This window comes from Sciurus vulgaris (assembly GCF_902686455.1).
Source record: "Sciurus vulgaris genome assembly, chromosome: 3".
Classification (NCBI taxonomy): domain Eukaryota; kingdom Metazoa; phylum Chordata; class Mammalia; order Rodentia; family Sciuridae; genus Sciurus; species Sciurus vulgaris.
The window spans coordinates 19,616,351-19,630,883 of NC_136463.1; the positions used below are offsets into that span (position 1 = coordinate 19,616,351).

General features: G+C 54.0%; 1 protein-coding gene across 2 annotated transcripts in view; it reads left to right on the forward strand.

Annotated features, from left to right (window-relative positions):
- The window catches only part of HDAC5 (histone deacetylase 5), a 35,022-nt gene that overhangs the window by 14,778 nt on the left and 5,711 nt on the right, over positions 1 to 14,533 (forward strand). For both annotated transcript variants that reach the window (XM_079133469.1, XM_079133468.1), the window contains 11 exons: positions 8,717 to 8,976; positions 9,061 to 9,205; positions 9,305 to 9,419; positions 9,678 to 9,808; positions 9,966 to 10,112; positions 10,201 to 10,313; positions 10,646 to 10,777; positions 10,997 to 11,219; positions 12,285 to 12,496; positions 12,743 to 13,027; positions 13,723 to 13,888. In XM_079133469.1, coding sequence (XP_078989595.1) covers positions 8,717 to 8,976; positions 9,061 to 9,205; positions 9,305 to 9,419; positions 9,678 to 9,808; positions 9,966 to 10,112; positions 10,201 to 10,313; positions 10,646 to 10,777; positions 10,997 to 11,219; positions 12,285 to 12,496; positions 12,743 to 13,027; positions 13,723 to 13,888 — 1,929 coding nt within the window. The remainder of the gene's footprint in view (positions 1 to 8,716; positions 8,977 to 9,060; positions 9,206 to 9,304; positions 9,420 to 9,677; positions 9,809 to 9,965; positions 10,113 to 10,200; positions 10,314 to 10,645; positions 10,778 to 10,996; positions 11,220 to 12,284; positions 12,497 to 12,742; positions 13,028 to 13,722; positions 13,889 to 14,533) is intronic.

Below are 14,533 nucleotides of genomic sequence, written 5' to 3' on the forward strand. Positions count from 1 at the left end.
GGGGCATTCTCTGCTATTTTTTTTCTTTTCTTTTTCTTTTTCTTTTTTTTTTTTTTTTTATTTTGCAGTGCTGGGGATTGAACCCAGGGCCTTGTGCTTGCAAGGCAAGCACTCTACCAATTGAGCTATCTCCCCAGCCCTCTACTATTCTTGCTTGAGAAGGGGAACAAGTTTTAGCTTGCACTGGTGACAACTGGAGGTTCCCTTAATGGATGGGGGTCTGTGTATGACTACCCTGCCACAGCCTAGTGCTCTTTGGGCTCCCCAGTCCTGGTCTTGGCTTGGGGAGACTGGAGTTTGAACTCAATTATGGGATTCCCAGAAACACAGAGCTAGGGAATTCCCTGCCTCCCTTCTGAGGTCCCTGGATTCCCTTCTTTCCAGTACTGGGTAGAGCTGATACTGGGCAATGTGCAGGACATTTTAAGAAGGCATGGAAGAAGGGTTTCCTCTCCCCAATCCTGGAGGGCATGAATCTGCTAGTGCCAGGAAGGAATGCTCGGGATGTTGGGAAGTGCCATAGGGTTCAGGTTTGGCACTGGGACTTTCCCTGGATATTCTTATTCATGCTCTCAGACCATTCCAAGCATGACTGTGTGTGTGGGTGTATAGGTGTAGGGATGCCGGGAAGGTAGGAAGAGCAAGATTTGGGTGGGAAGGGAACTAGAATAATATACTAGGTGACAGGGTATTAGGGACTTTCCTTACCTCATCTCTTTGGAAAGGTATTAATAACCATATTTTACAACTGAGAATGATCAGAGAGGTTAAGGAACTTGCCCACGGTCACAGTAAATTGGAGCTGGGATTTGAACTTTAGTCTCTGTGAAGTTAATCCACACAAAAGCTTTTGTGCACATTTAGAAAAGGTGGGCCTTCTGGGTGAATGCACCCTCGTGCTAGTGTATGTGGCTTAACAATTGGAGCAAGGACTGCATTTCTGCTACAATTTGTCTCTTCATTTGAGTGCCTATGTACAGTACACAATTTATACAACCTTATGGGGTGGGCCTGTGTGCCTCCAAAGTTTGTGCTCTTGGAGAATAGAGACCATCTCTATTTTATTTTTTACTTTATTGTACTAGGGATTGAACCCAGTCGCACTTAACCACTAAGCCACATCCCCATTCCTTTTTATTTTTATTTTGAGACAGGGTCTCACTAAGTTGCTTAGGGCCTTGCTGAGTTGCTGAGGCTGGCTTTGAACCCATGATCCTCCTGCCTCAGCCTCCCCAGCCACTGAGATTACAGGCATGCACCACCCATCTGGGTTTGAGAATAAAGCCGCTTCTGACCTTGGGGAGCTGCACTTGGTCGATTCTCTCTCTCCCTGCATGGATTTTGGCCTAAAGGGAGAAGAGGACTCAGGAACAGAACCTACCTTCTATTAGAGACCAGCCCCCCACCACCGATTCCCTCCTGCCTCATCCTCTCTTGTTGAGACCCTCAGCTGTCCCTTCCCCATTACAGAGCTGCCAGACAGGAAATCAGATTAACTGTGTCCACATGCAGCTGTAACAGCTGTCAGATTGGCAGCAGAAATGAGTGCAGGTGGTCGGGGGACACTGAGATAGTGGCTCTCAAACTCTCATTCTTATGGCAGTTACCAAAGGAATTATTCAAATTATTCCAGGTTGGAGGCTGCAGGCAGCCAGCAACTAACATTTTAAGCCCTTATCTCAGGTGATATTGAGATAGGTTCAGACCATTCTTGGAGTAAGGGCAGTGAGGACAGGGACCATGGGCCCAGCAGTCTGCCAATGGGTGTCACCAGTATCCATGGAAGGCCCCCTTGAGCCTTAGAGTTCCTGGGAGAAGGGCCTATATGGAGAGAGGGTGGCTTTTGCTGTGGTTGCAGGCGAATCCAATTCCCAGCAGCCTGGCAGTCTGGAGAAAGAGGATGTTTTGAGATGCCGAGAGCAGGTGTCTAAACCCCAGTGGAGTGGGGGATTATGGCAAGTGGCCAGGTGGGCAGAGTGCCTTGCTGGACATTCAGGGTTGGGTTGTACACGGGGAGTGGAGTCAGATCTCTTGCCTGAGGGCCCCTTCCATCCTAACCCCAGGTGGGGAATGAACAATCCCAGCAACAGCTGCAGACTTTGCACAGTTAGTGTGCCTTTTAATTGCCTCCAGCTTTGTGCCCAAGTATTTCCTGGAAATGGCTGGAAAGGGCTTGGGTCTGCTGCTTCTCCTGATAGCATCCAAAGATCAACTAACTCCATCTTCACCAGTTAGAGACATCCTGTACCTTCCACCAGAGCTCTGTATCCCAGAGCTAATGTCCTTCAGAGTCACAGTCTACCTCCAGATTTCTGGGACTTAAATCTACCCTGTCTCCTTCCCTGCACTCCTGAGCTCTGGTGCTCTGGGATCCAACCAAGTATTCTCATCTCTTTTTACGGATCCTTAATACAGACAGAGCCTGGCTCCTCTCTCTCACTAAAATTTGGGAGCAGCCTTTAGGTTTTCCCCTTCCATTTTTTAGTGGGGGGAGAAGGCAGAGACAGCCAGAAGTTTAAGGGCTGGTTATTCTGCCTCCTTTCCAGGTGACCTTGGACAAGCATCTCCTCTCTCTGACTTTCCTCTTCTTCTCTGTCAGGCAGGGGAGCTGGGTTGTTGAGCTTCCAGGTCTTTCCCACACTGACATTCCGAGGGTCTCTGAGGTCGGTGTCATGTTGCTTCTGCCTTGTAGGAAGAAGGGTTTAAGGTCTCCCAGGTCCTTGCTCCAGGAGAATATGGAATAATCCTGAGGGCACAGTGAAGCTAAGACAAGGGAAGAATTTCAAGTTACTTGAATCTGGGGCTCCCCAGAGCAGGGATGAACACTTGTGCTTATTTGTGTCAGATAATGTTTTGAGGCACAGAGGAGGTCCCAACCATTGTGACCTGAGCCACAGAAGACAGAGTGACCCTTCTTGGGGGTAGCAAGGCAGGTAGCATGGACTGGAAGTGCTGGAGCTGGGGCAAAGCTGCTCCCAGAGATTCCTCTCTAGTATTGGCACCCAGTCACTGGCTGCTCTGGCTTGTGTGGGGCCCACACACAGGGCTTTGATAGGAAAGAACCACAAAGTGACCTTCGAGCAGTCTGAAGTAAGAGCTAAGGCCTCACTTCAGGAGGAGTTTGAGCCCGGCATCCTTAAAACTCAGTATTTTTACAGGCTCAGTGGTGCGTGCCTGTAATCCCAGCAGCTTGGGAGGCTGAGGCAGGAGGATCTCGAATTCAAAGCCAGCCTCAGCAACTTAGCAAGGCCCTAAGCAACTTAGCAAGACCCTGTCTCTAAGTAAAATATAAAAAAGGGATGTGGCTTTGTGGTTAAGCTCCCCTGGGTTCAATCTCTGGTTAAAAAAAATAAATAAATAAATAAAAAAAAAAGGAAAGAAAAAAGACAGAGAAAGAGAGATAACTCAGCATTTTTCTTTTTCTTTTTTTTTTTTTTTTGGTGCAGTTTTGAAACTTTTTTCTCTTCCTTCCTTCCTTCCTTCCTTCCTTTTGTGCTGGGGATTGAACCAGGGCCTCACACATCCCAGGTAAGCCCTCTATTACTGGGCTATATCCCTGGCCCACAGGAACATTCTGAGAAGTAGTTTATAGATTTTGCTAGATTGCCAAAGGGGTCCAGGACACACAAAAAGTCAGGAGCCATTAATAATAGCCCTGACCAGCACCTCCGGAGCTCTTCCCAGGCCCTATACCAAGTTCCTCGGCAGGCATCCTCCCAGGCCTGGCAGCTCTGGGAGATAGGTGCTCTGCTGCCATTTTGCAGATGCCTGTGTGGAGCATGGGGAGGCGGCCAACACCTTGCCCTAGTAAGAGGCGCTGCCTCGAACCCTCTAGATCTCTTACTGCAGAGTCCTCGCTCTCAACCATTACGTGATGTGCATTCGCTTGTGTTGCTTGACGAGTTGTGCAAATTGCTAGGTGAGAGTCATGCCCAGCCTGCACATGTGGAAATACTGTCTGAATTGTGGTAGAACCTGTTGAGCCTAAATCAGCCTCACTAGTCACGTAAGAGCACAGAAATAGATCATGGGAAACCATCCTTGGTGGGGAGGGGTCATTGGCCAAGAAGTGTGAAATGCTGTTCTCTGTCTCTCTTACCAAAGTCCCTCAAAGCCAGGACAAGGACAAGAGTCCTTCCCCATTCTTCAAAGGACAGAACCAGGTAATTAGACATTGAAGGAAGCTGCCTACTGATCATCCTGGTGAGGGAGGTCCTGAAGGCCTGGTTGCTAGTGGAAGATGCTACCTGCTTGGGTGGGCTGCCAAGTCTGGGCTCTCTGGAGAGATGCCCCATGTTGGAGCTCATGTTGGCTGGAGGGTTCCTTCCTGTGCTAGGAGTCTAGCCACCTGGGTTTGGATCCCTGTTTTTCTGCTGCCTAGCCCACGAGTCATTCCACAGCAGCCTCAGAAGCTTGTTTTCCTTGCTTGTGTCAGGAAGGGCTTGAAACAGGTTGGTAATCTCAAAGGTCCCTTTCACCCTGTCCCCTCTTGGGAAGGCAGCTCCTCAGATCCAGGGATTGCCTGCACAGGCCTTGTTTGTGTCCTATGTGAATGTCATAGGCAGCTTAATGCTCCCCTATCCTGGGTCCCCTCCTCCCTTAGTCCTTTATGACTGGTGGGTCCTGGAGGAGGGTTTTTTGGAGGGTTTTTGGCAGCAGGTTCCACACACCGTGCCACTCCAGAGCTTCTCTAGGGGAAGCTAAAGGTGCTCTTTTCCTGCTGGCCAGGGTTTATGACATAGGGATTCTGAATTGCTGATATCTCCCAGAGAGCACAGAGTGGGGGCGCAGCTTATTGGGCGTTCAGATCAGGCTCAGACTTTGCTGTACTTTCAGGCAGTTAGATCTGTTCCTTATTTTGAACTGTGGTTCCCAAAGCACTGCCAAGACCTGCTCCTCATGGCCCAGAGCTCCTTGTCTTCATGGAGGCAGTAGCCCTTTGAGTGGACCCTCTTTTAAACTAAGGCTATGCTGTAGTCCCAGAGTTACCCCGTCAGCACCTGTATCGTATCCGCCAGGGGAGCCCGGCTACCTCTTGTGCTGCTGAAGAACCTGCTTGGGAGCCTGTTGGGGAGGAAGGGTTTAAGGTAAAGGAGAGAGGCAGCTGGATGAGAAAGAACTATCGCTAAGGTGGCACCGCTGTCCAGTTGTGCTTGTGAAGCAGGCAGGTTGGCCCTCTTGAGCCAGAGCTTGGTTTCTGCAGGGCCACTCATGACTTGAAACACCTGGCCACCCTGCTGCTTGGACTGGGGCTTCTCCACAAAGGCAGCATGAGTAACTTGCATGAGGCCAGAGGCCAGGACGGTGTTGCTCCTTCCTTATTCTCAGGAGGAGGAAGGGTCTGAGTGCCCTGGGAAGAGTCAGAAGCAAGGTGCCCCTGGAGCCCTGCCACTTCCCTCCACATGAGGTTGTTGTGGTGGCGACTGTCTGGTCTCTCAGTTCTCTGCATCTCTCTGTCAGAGTGAAGCCTGGGAGGTGAAGGAAGGACCCAGGGCCTCACCCATCCACGTGACCCTTTTCCTAGTCTTTCAGGAGCCCTTTGCTAGCCAGAGCTCTCAACCCATCCCCTTAGGGAGCAGTACCCCTCCGCCTAATCTTTCTTTTACGAGGTTCTCAGCCTTCCTTAGTCCACCAGGAGGCAGTCGAGGGCCTGTTCCTGTCAGGACACACCTACTTCCCCTTACAGGTGCTTGGCTTGATGGCAGCTGCCACCACCTACTCTGCTCATGCCAAGCTGGCAGAGGCACATATCCTGAAGGGGATCCAGGCCATCCAGGTTCTAGGTTCTGTGCCTGGGACTGTATCCTTGGGGCTCCAAGACCCCACACTTCCTGATTCTAGCCATCAGCCATGGCCCCTTCCATTTTGGATGGTGCCAGTTGCTTATCTGGCAGCCCCCTGGGGCGCTGCATGCTGCCACAGATTAACATTCTCCAGTTGCCTGTGCTTGCTACTCCCATAGGAGCAAGACTGTGGCAGAGCCCTCTGGCTGCCCGCCACCTGCATACCCGTGGGGCTGTGGCTCCCGCTGCAGTGCTGGACCGATCAGCTCGGTGGTGGTGGTGGGAGATTCCCCTTGTCTGAACCCATGTGCTCTCTGCAGGGCTCCTGCAAGCGAAGCCAGCCCTGCTGTCTGCAGTTCTAACCTGAGGCAGGGTTATCTGTTGGGAGCCAGGAGTGCTTGGACCCCTGCCCTTCCCTGGTTGGGCAGGCTGGCATCCGGCTCCTGCGGCCCCTGTTCTACCGGGAGCAGCAGGTTGAAGCCCGTCTACCTCTTGGCTTAGTGATCAGTGTCACCGGCCAACCCAGCTCTGCCTAGGAACACATAACTCCTCAGTCAACCTGGGGCCTTGCTGATCACAGAGGAGCGGGGAGAGCTGAGGCTGACCACTGGCTCCTTGCTGCCAGTGCTGCTTTTCACTGTGGACTAGGCCTGATCACCTCCAGAAAGGCCCTCTGCAGATTTCAAGGGCCCTTTTTCCTGGTGCTGAGGCAGGACATGGGCTGAGAGGGAGAGTGACCGTGTGTGTGTGTGTGTGTGTGTGTGTGTGTGTGTGTGTGTGTGTGTGTTTGTAAAACTCCACCCTCTTGGCCACATCTGGCCACTCCTGCAGATGTGGCTCTGGCTTGGTGGCCGCAGAGTCGTCAGTGCGGCTGACGGGGAAACCACAGAGGAATGTGCCCAGCAGTGCTGTGGGGAGAGGGGTGGTGGATGGAGAGACGTCCTGCTCTGGCTTTACTTTCTCCCACCCACCCACCCCTGCCTCCACGGGGTCCCAGAGGCATATGTAGGCATGAGAGTGACATGGCCTTGGCCCTGCCTTGGGTGCTGGTTTCTCTGGAGAAATCCAGGCCCACAGACAGGCTATGGGGACCTCATTGAGCCCTTTCCCAATGCCCTTCACTTTCTTATGTGGTGTGGTGGTGGCAGCCTGGGCCTGCTTGCTGGCAGCCATCAGGATGTTGCTGTCCCATCTTCTCTGCCTGGGCTACAGTGGGCCATTTTGCCTTAGGAGTGTCTCCCAGCCCCTTGTGGCCTCCCTGGGCTGTAATAAGGAAAGGGAGCGCTTGCTTTGGAGAAAAAAGTGGAAAAGAAACAAGATGGGCTGGCCCTGCCCTTCTCACTTCCTCCTTCCCAGGCAGCAGTATCCTGCCTTCCCCTTCCTGCTGGCGTCAGGAGGCTTTGTGGGGTGTGGGCAGGGCTTGGGGCTCCTTGCTGGTGTGGTGTTTGCCCAGTTGCCCTGGCAACCACAGAGCAGTGGTGGGGAGTAGTGACAGTCATTGACCAAGGACAGTGCCCAGGGATCAAGAGGTCGAGACCCAGCTTTCCCATAAGCCCATTGGAACCTTTTGCACTCTGTAGGCCTCATGGCCCCTTACCCACATAGGGGCTGGACCCTAGGTCTGAGCCACCTGGTCGACCCCTTCCTCTCTTTCCAGCCCCAGCCCCAGTTCCAGCCCCCCCGCCTGCCATAACACTTCTTCCTGTCTGATTCCTTTTCCTTTCCTGTCTCCTCCTCCCACCTCCTCCCTGCCTGCCCATTCTCTCATCCCCCTCCCCCCAAGCACAGCTGCTGTTTGGCTCACTCTATATATAGCGGCATTTTCAGGGTAATTACAATAAAACTGTTGAAAGGAGATAATCCAGCAAAGGAAGCCAGGCTGACTCCCAGCCCCCTCCTGTCCCTGGTTTGGTGCAGCTATGCACCCCCTTTCCCTGGTCCCACCCCCATTCCTATACCTCCCCTTCCTGCCCCATTGCTCCCAACTAGGCTAAGACCAAGAAAAGGGCAGGGGGTATCCAGAAGGTCTCCAGAGATCTGGGTTTACCCAGATCCCTGACTGTCAGCCACAGCAGTTCTAGAACCAACCTCTATGCCTCAGTTTCTCTTTGGTGGGGGCATGATGCTGAGAGATGTGACAGTGAATAAAAGTATAGGACCTAGATCACAACCTGCTTCTTGAGTCACCTGTGTGTCTGGTCAAGTTACTTAAACTTCTCTGAGCCTCAATTTCCTTATCTATAAAATGAAATATAATAATAGCACCTAAGTCAGGTAACTATGCAATTTAAATGAGTCATTCATGTAAAATGCCCAATGGTGCTAACTGTCTATGACAGTATTGTGTGTCAAGTACTTAAAATCCGCCAGCTACCAAGCTTCATGCTCATGTATTTTTTTTTGCAGGGGTAGGTACTGGGGATTGATCTCAGGGGCACTTGACCATTGAGCCACATCCCAGCCCTATTTTGTATTTTATTTAGAGACAGGGTCTCACTGAGTTGCTGAGTGCCTCTTGGTTGCTGAGGCTGCTTTTGATCTCACAATCCTCCTGCCTCAGTCTCCCAAGCTGCTGGGATTACAGGCGTGTTCCACCGTGCCTGGCACATACTCATGCATTTTTAAAAAAATATTTCTCCCCCCGACTCCTGTAATGCTGGGGATCAAACCAGAGCCTCACACATACTAAGCAAGCACTCTACCACTGAGCCACACTCCCAGTCCTGATGCATATTTTCTAATTGAGGTTCATGACTTGACCTTCATTTAATGAAGACGAAAGGCTAAATCCATGGGCAGAAGGATTTGACTTCTCTATTCTTTTGGGTCTAGTGGCCCTGCCTGGTAGTCTCTTGGGCCCCAGTCCTGTCTTTCAGGGCCTAGTGAGACCTGGGAATGGGTCCACTGACCACTCCTATCTCTTGTGCCTACAGTGGAGGTGAAGCCGGTGCTGCCAGGAGCCATGCCCAGCTCCATGGGGGGTGGGGGTGGAGGCAGCCCCAGCCCTGTGGAACTGAGGGGGGCTCTGGCTGGCCCTGTGGACCCGGCCCTGCGAGAGCAGCAACTGCAGCAGGAGCTCCTGGCGCTCAAGCAGCAGCAGCAGCTGCAGAAGCAGCTTCTGTTTGCAGAGTTCCAGAAACAGCATGACCACCTGACCCGGCAGCATGAGGTCCAGCTGCAGAAGCACCTCAAGGTGAGCAAGGCGGGCATGGGCCGCACAGAGCTGCCACCTTCCCTGGGTCTGGCTCACAGCACTCCCACCTCTGCGGCCCTGTAGCAGCAGCAGGAGATGCTGGCAGCCAAGAGGCAACAGGAGCTGGAGCAGCAGCGGCAACGGGAGCAGCAGCGGCAGGAAGAGCTGGAGAAGCAGCGGTTGGAGCAGCAGCTGCTCATCCTGCGCAACAAGGAGAAGAGCAAAGAGAGTAAGGCCCTGCTGGGCAGGTGGGCAGGCATTCCTCTGCCTGGGATTCCTGCCCTGCCCCTCACACAGGCACCCAAGTCACCTGTGCCCTATCCTGCAGGTGCCATTGCCAGCACCGAGGTGAAACTAAGGCTCCAGGAATTCCTCTTGTCGAAGTCAAAGGAGCCCACACCAGGCGGCCTCAACCATTCCCTCCCACAGCACCCCAAATGCTGGTAACAACTCTGGGAGGCATTAGCGGGCAGAGGGGTCCTTTTCAGGGTCTGCCTGGCTACGGGATAGCAAGCGATTCCTGCCTTGTGCCTGTATCCAGGCCTGGCAGTCTCTCCCAGGGAATGAGATGCTCTTCACTTCCCTCCCCAGGATTCATTTCCTGTCCCTACATATGTGCAGCGGACTTTCCCTAACTATAGATTGCCTGGTGGCGTGTCCAATGGTGGGTGGTAACTTAGATCTTCTATTCTCATCCCCAGGGGAGCCCACCATGCTTCTTTGGACCAGAGTTCCCCTCCCCAGAGCGGCCCCCCCGGGACGCCTCCTTCCTACAAACTGCCTTTGCTTGGGCCCTACGACAGCCGTGATGACTTCCCCCTCCGCAAAACAGGTATGTGAGCACCTCATCTGGCCTCCCAGAATATGGCTCCTGGGGTGGAGGTGGGAATGTGCAGGGGCTGGGACTGCTGCTTTGAGTCAGCTCTGACCTTGGTGGGCTGGGCTGCAGGTGTGTGAATATATCTGAGCCCTGGCTACCTTCTCTCCAGCCTCTGAACCCAACTTGAAAGTGCGTTCAAGGCTAAAACAGAAGGTGGCTGAACGGAGAAGCAGTCCCCTCCTCCGACGAAAAGATGGGACTGTTATTAGCACCTTTAAGAAGAGAGCAGTGGAGATCACAGGCGCTGGGCCTGGGGGTAAGGGCTCCTCTTGTGTCCCTGTTCCGAGGGCCTGGGAGTGGGGGTGGCTTGGAGCAGGCCCAGGTGACAGCCACTTCTTCTGTAGTGTCGTCTGTGTGTAACAGTGCGCCCGGCTCTGGCCCCAGCTCTCCCAACAGCTCCCACAGCACCATCGCCGAGAATGGCTTTACTGGCTCAGTCCCCAACATCCCCACTGAGGTACAGGCCTGACTGAGGCTGGCGGGGAAGGTGGGGTGGGGACACAGAGCTGCTTTCTTTCCCTTGGAAGGAAGAGTGCAGCTCCTTCCAGTCTGGCTGAGAGTACCCAGCAGGGACCTCTGTGCCTGTGTGGAGTCCTTTCCTGGACTGTTGTCTCTTAGGGAGATTTTGTCCCACAGGCCCATGAAGGGCTCTGATTTCTCAGTTATCCCTAGTTGGAACTCAGGGTGGGAAGAATGGAGCACCATTCAGGTCCTTGGCTGACCCCAGGCTCCCTCCTTCACTGTCTCCCCTTGCCCGCTCTCATGCCTGTCTCTCCACCTGCTCCCCAGATGCTCCCCCAGCACCGGGCCCTCCCTCTGGACAGCTCCCCCAACCAGTTCAGCCTCTACACGTCTCCCTCTCTGCCCAACATCTCCCTAGGGCTGCAGGCCACAGTCACTGTCACCAACTCGCACCTCACTGTAAGTACAGGGCACATACCCCATCTTCCCTCTGGTCTGGGCGGGGGGCCAGCATGTCCTGCATGCTCTCATCCAAGACTTTTGCATTCCCAAGGCCCTGAGGGAGCTCAGATGACCTGTCTAGAGCTGGAGAGTGGGAAGAGGGTGGACGAGGGCTGCGTTGACTGGGGGTGGTATGAGCCTCTGCCTTCTCTCCCTTCTTCTTGCACCCCTTGCCAGGCCTCCCCGAAGCTGTCGACGCAGCAGGAGGCCGAGAGGCAGGCCCTTCAGTCCCTGCGGCAAGGTGGCACACTGACGGGCAAGTTCATGAGCACGTCCTCCATCCCTGGCTGCCTGCTGGGCGTGGCCCTGGAGGGTGACACTAGCCCGCACGGGCACGCCTCTCTGCTGCAGCATGTACTGCTGCTGGAGCAGGCCCGGCAGCAGAGTACCCTCATTGCTGGTGAGTGGGCAGGTGGCTCTCCAGGGAGGGGGGCATTTGACCCTTCTGGGGATGAACTGTTAGGGAGAAGCAGCCAGGGATACTCTCCAGCCCTGCCATAGCCATCAACAGTTTCCACATTCTGGAATCTTCTGCCATCACGAGTTCCTATTCCAGAGCAGCGCTGTCCAGTAGAAACAATACAAACCATATATGTAATTTAAAGCTCTCTAGCAGTCACATTAAAACATTTCAAAAGAACCTGGATGTAGTGGCATATGCCTATCATCCCAGCAATTCGGGAGGCTGAAGCAGGAGGACTGCAAGTTCAAGGCAGCCTTAGCAACTTAGTGAGACCCTGTGTCAAATAAAAAATAAAAAGGACTAGGGGGATGTAGATCTATGGTTCAAGCCCCTGGGTTTAGCCCTCAGTGCAAAAAAAGGAAAAGATAGAATTAATTTTATAATATATATTTAACATGTTGGAACTTTATTTCAACATTTAATAAATATAGAATTATCAATGAGGAATTTCACCTTTTGTTTCATACTAAGTCTTCGGAACCAATGTGTAATTCACCCTTCTAGCATATGTCAGTGTAAACAGACTATGCTTCAAAGGCTCAGTAGTCACATGTGGCCAGTAGCTATGGCATTAGCACAGTTTTAGACAGTCAGCCCTTAAGTACTTGTTGGCACTGGTAGAAATTCTGCTTGAAGGAGATATGAGATCCTGGCCTGCTGGGATGCATGGGGTCCATGATCAGCAAGGTCTTACTGCATTTGGAGAAAACTAGTTGTTGTTTACACACATGGAGGGCCTAAGACAACCTGAACACTAAATTAATCAGACTGAAGAGAGAATGGTGAATACAGGAAGGCTCGCTGGGGGCAGTGCCTGAGATGTGGGGAAGGGAAAACAGGGCTCAAGTTTTGGGATGGGGTACCTCAGGCCCCTCTAAGGTTTTTCCTGAGTGCGGAGGTGGTGGTATTCTAGAAGGGAGAGCTGTGGTGTGGGGCGACTGAGGGTGGGCCTTGTGTCCTGACAATGACAGTGGCGTTTATTCCCCTCCCTTGCCTTCATAGTGCCACTCCACGGGCAGTCCCCGTTGGTGACAGGTGAACGTGTGGCCACCAGCATGCGGACAGTGGGCAAGCTCCCGCGGCACCGGCCCCTGAGCCGCACTCAGTCCTCACCGCTGCCACAGAGTCCCCAGGCCCTGCAGCAGCTGGTCATGCAACAGCAGCACCAGCAGTTTCTGGAGAAGCAGAAGCAGCAGCAGCTGCAGCTGGGCAAGGTATTGTAGAAGGGAGGCAAATGTCTTAGGGCTGTGCCTAGGAAAGACCAGGCTGGTAGGAAGGGATGGGGGCTGAGCCTGTCCTGGGGTGGGTGTCTGCTCAGAGGCGCCCCCTTGAGTTTTTCCAACTTATGTAGAAGCTCTGTGTGGGTTGGCAGATGCCTGGGAGAAGGCACGGAAGGACAGACCCAGCAGCACAGCTGTGCCCCTCCTGCAACTGATATGCCCCCTACGTTCTGCTCCCAGATCCTCACCAAGACAGGGGAGCTCCCCAGGCAGCCTACTACCCACCCTGAGGAGACGGAGGAGGAACTGACAGAGCAACAGGAGGCCTTGCTGGGGGAGGGAGCCCTGACCATGCCCCGGGAAGGCTCCACAGAGAGTGAGAGCACACAGGAAGACCTGGAGGAGGAGGAGGAGGAGGTGGAGGAGGAGGAGGAGGAGGACTGCATCCAGGTCAAGGATGAAGAGGGCGAGAGTGGCCCCGATGAGGGGCCCGACCTGGAAGAGTCCAGTGCTGCTTACAAAAAGGTGCCTGAGCTCTTGGTTCCTACCCCTTTACTCTTTTTTCTACCCTTGCCTGCCTGTCCCTCTCCCAAGCAGTGCAGTCGCCAGGCTGTGCAGGAGTAGCTTTCTGAAGAGAGCAAGAGGGGAAGCGAGGCCAGGAGGGAGAAGAAGGGAGGAGATGCTTTTCTTGGTCCCCGAGCTGTGCCTGTGCATGTCTGCCAGCCCCCCTGCATTTGCGACGGCCCCCGCCTCTCTGCTTTGGAGTGTGTATGCGTGCGTGTACATGCACGTGTCCTGTGTGTATATGAGTTTGTGCCTGCGTCGGCCGGTTGTGCGTCAGTCTCTGCGTGCATGTGAGAGTGTGTACACACACGCCCCCACTGTTACTACAGTCTGCCTTGCGCATTCATTCATTGCGGACACAGCTGAGCCCTCCAGGCCTGACTCATCCCGCCCCCACTCCGCCCCCGCCCCTCAGCCTCTTACCTCAATGCTACTCTTTGGTGTGACTCATCACATCCCCCCAACCCTCCCCACCTAAGAGGAGATGGCAAGGCTGGAGTGTCTTCTGTCCCTGGAGGGAGCAAGTGGGAGGAGGTGGGAAGGAGGAGACTTGTAAGAGAAGTGCTGGATTGGGGGCCCCCTGGAGGCCCCAGGGGCACCTTTCCTCATTCCCATCCAGACTGAGCCTCACCCAGGTTCCTCCTGCTCCTTCCCAGCTGTTCACAGATGCCCAGCAGCTGCAGCCACTGCAAGTGTACCAGGCGCCCCTCAGCCTGGCCACTGTGCCCCATCAGGCCCTGGGCCGCACTCAGTCCTCACCTGCTGCCCCTGGGGGCATGAAGAGTCCCCCGGACCAGCCCACCAAGCACCTCTTCACCACAGGTGAGCCCCAGCAGTTATACCTCTGTGTGGCATCCAGGCCCCCTCAAGACACCCTGGAGGAAGGGAAAGTGGGCCTTCATTTTTTCCCTGTCCCCCACATGGTAGTAGAAGTAACCTTCTGCCCCAGTAGGGAGGATCGACAGTCCTGCCCCTACCAACTGGGCAGCACTGTTTTCTAGGCCCTGTCATTACCACTGAGGGTACCACTGATTTTGTACATCACCTCACAAGCCCTGAAACCCTGGGTAGAGAGCCCACTGTCTCTTCCAGGTCTTGCCTTTCTAGCTTCCTGTCCTCTCTGTGGGGGTTCAAGTTGAGGCCTCAGTAGGTTCTGAAAGGCTCTTCCCCCTGAGGCTTCCACATGTTTCCACATGAGGGCACATCTTTCCTAAGGATGCTCCCATCTCACCAACGGGGAGCAGCACACAGGAGCTGGGGCAGGGTGGGGGAAGGAGGGTGTTCCATGGAGGGGCAGTAGAAGGGCACAGTAGGCAAAGATCAAAACAATGGGGGTGTCAAGGGCAGGGCAGCATTGTTGGGTGGCCAGGATGGCTGAGGGCAGGTGTTCAGGTTGGGAGTGGGTGAGCACTGCTGAGGATCATGGTGGCCAGACTGAGACTCTGGGCCCAGAGCAGTGCTGGCTGA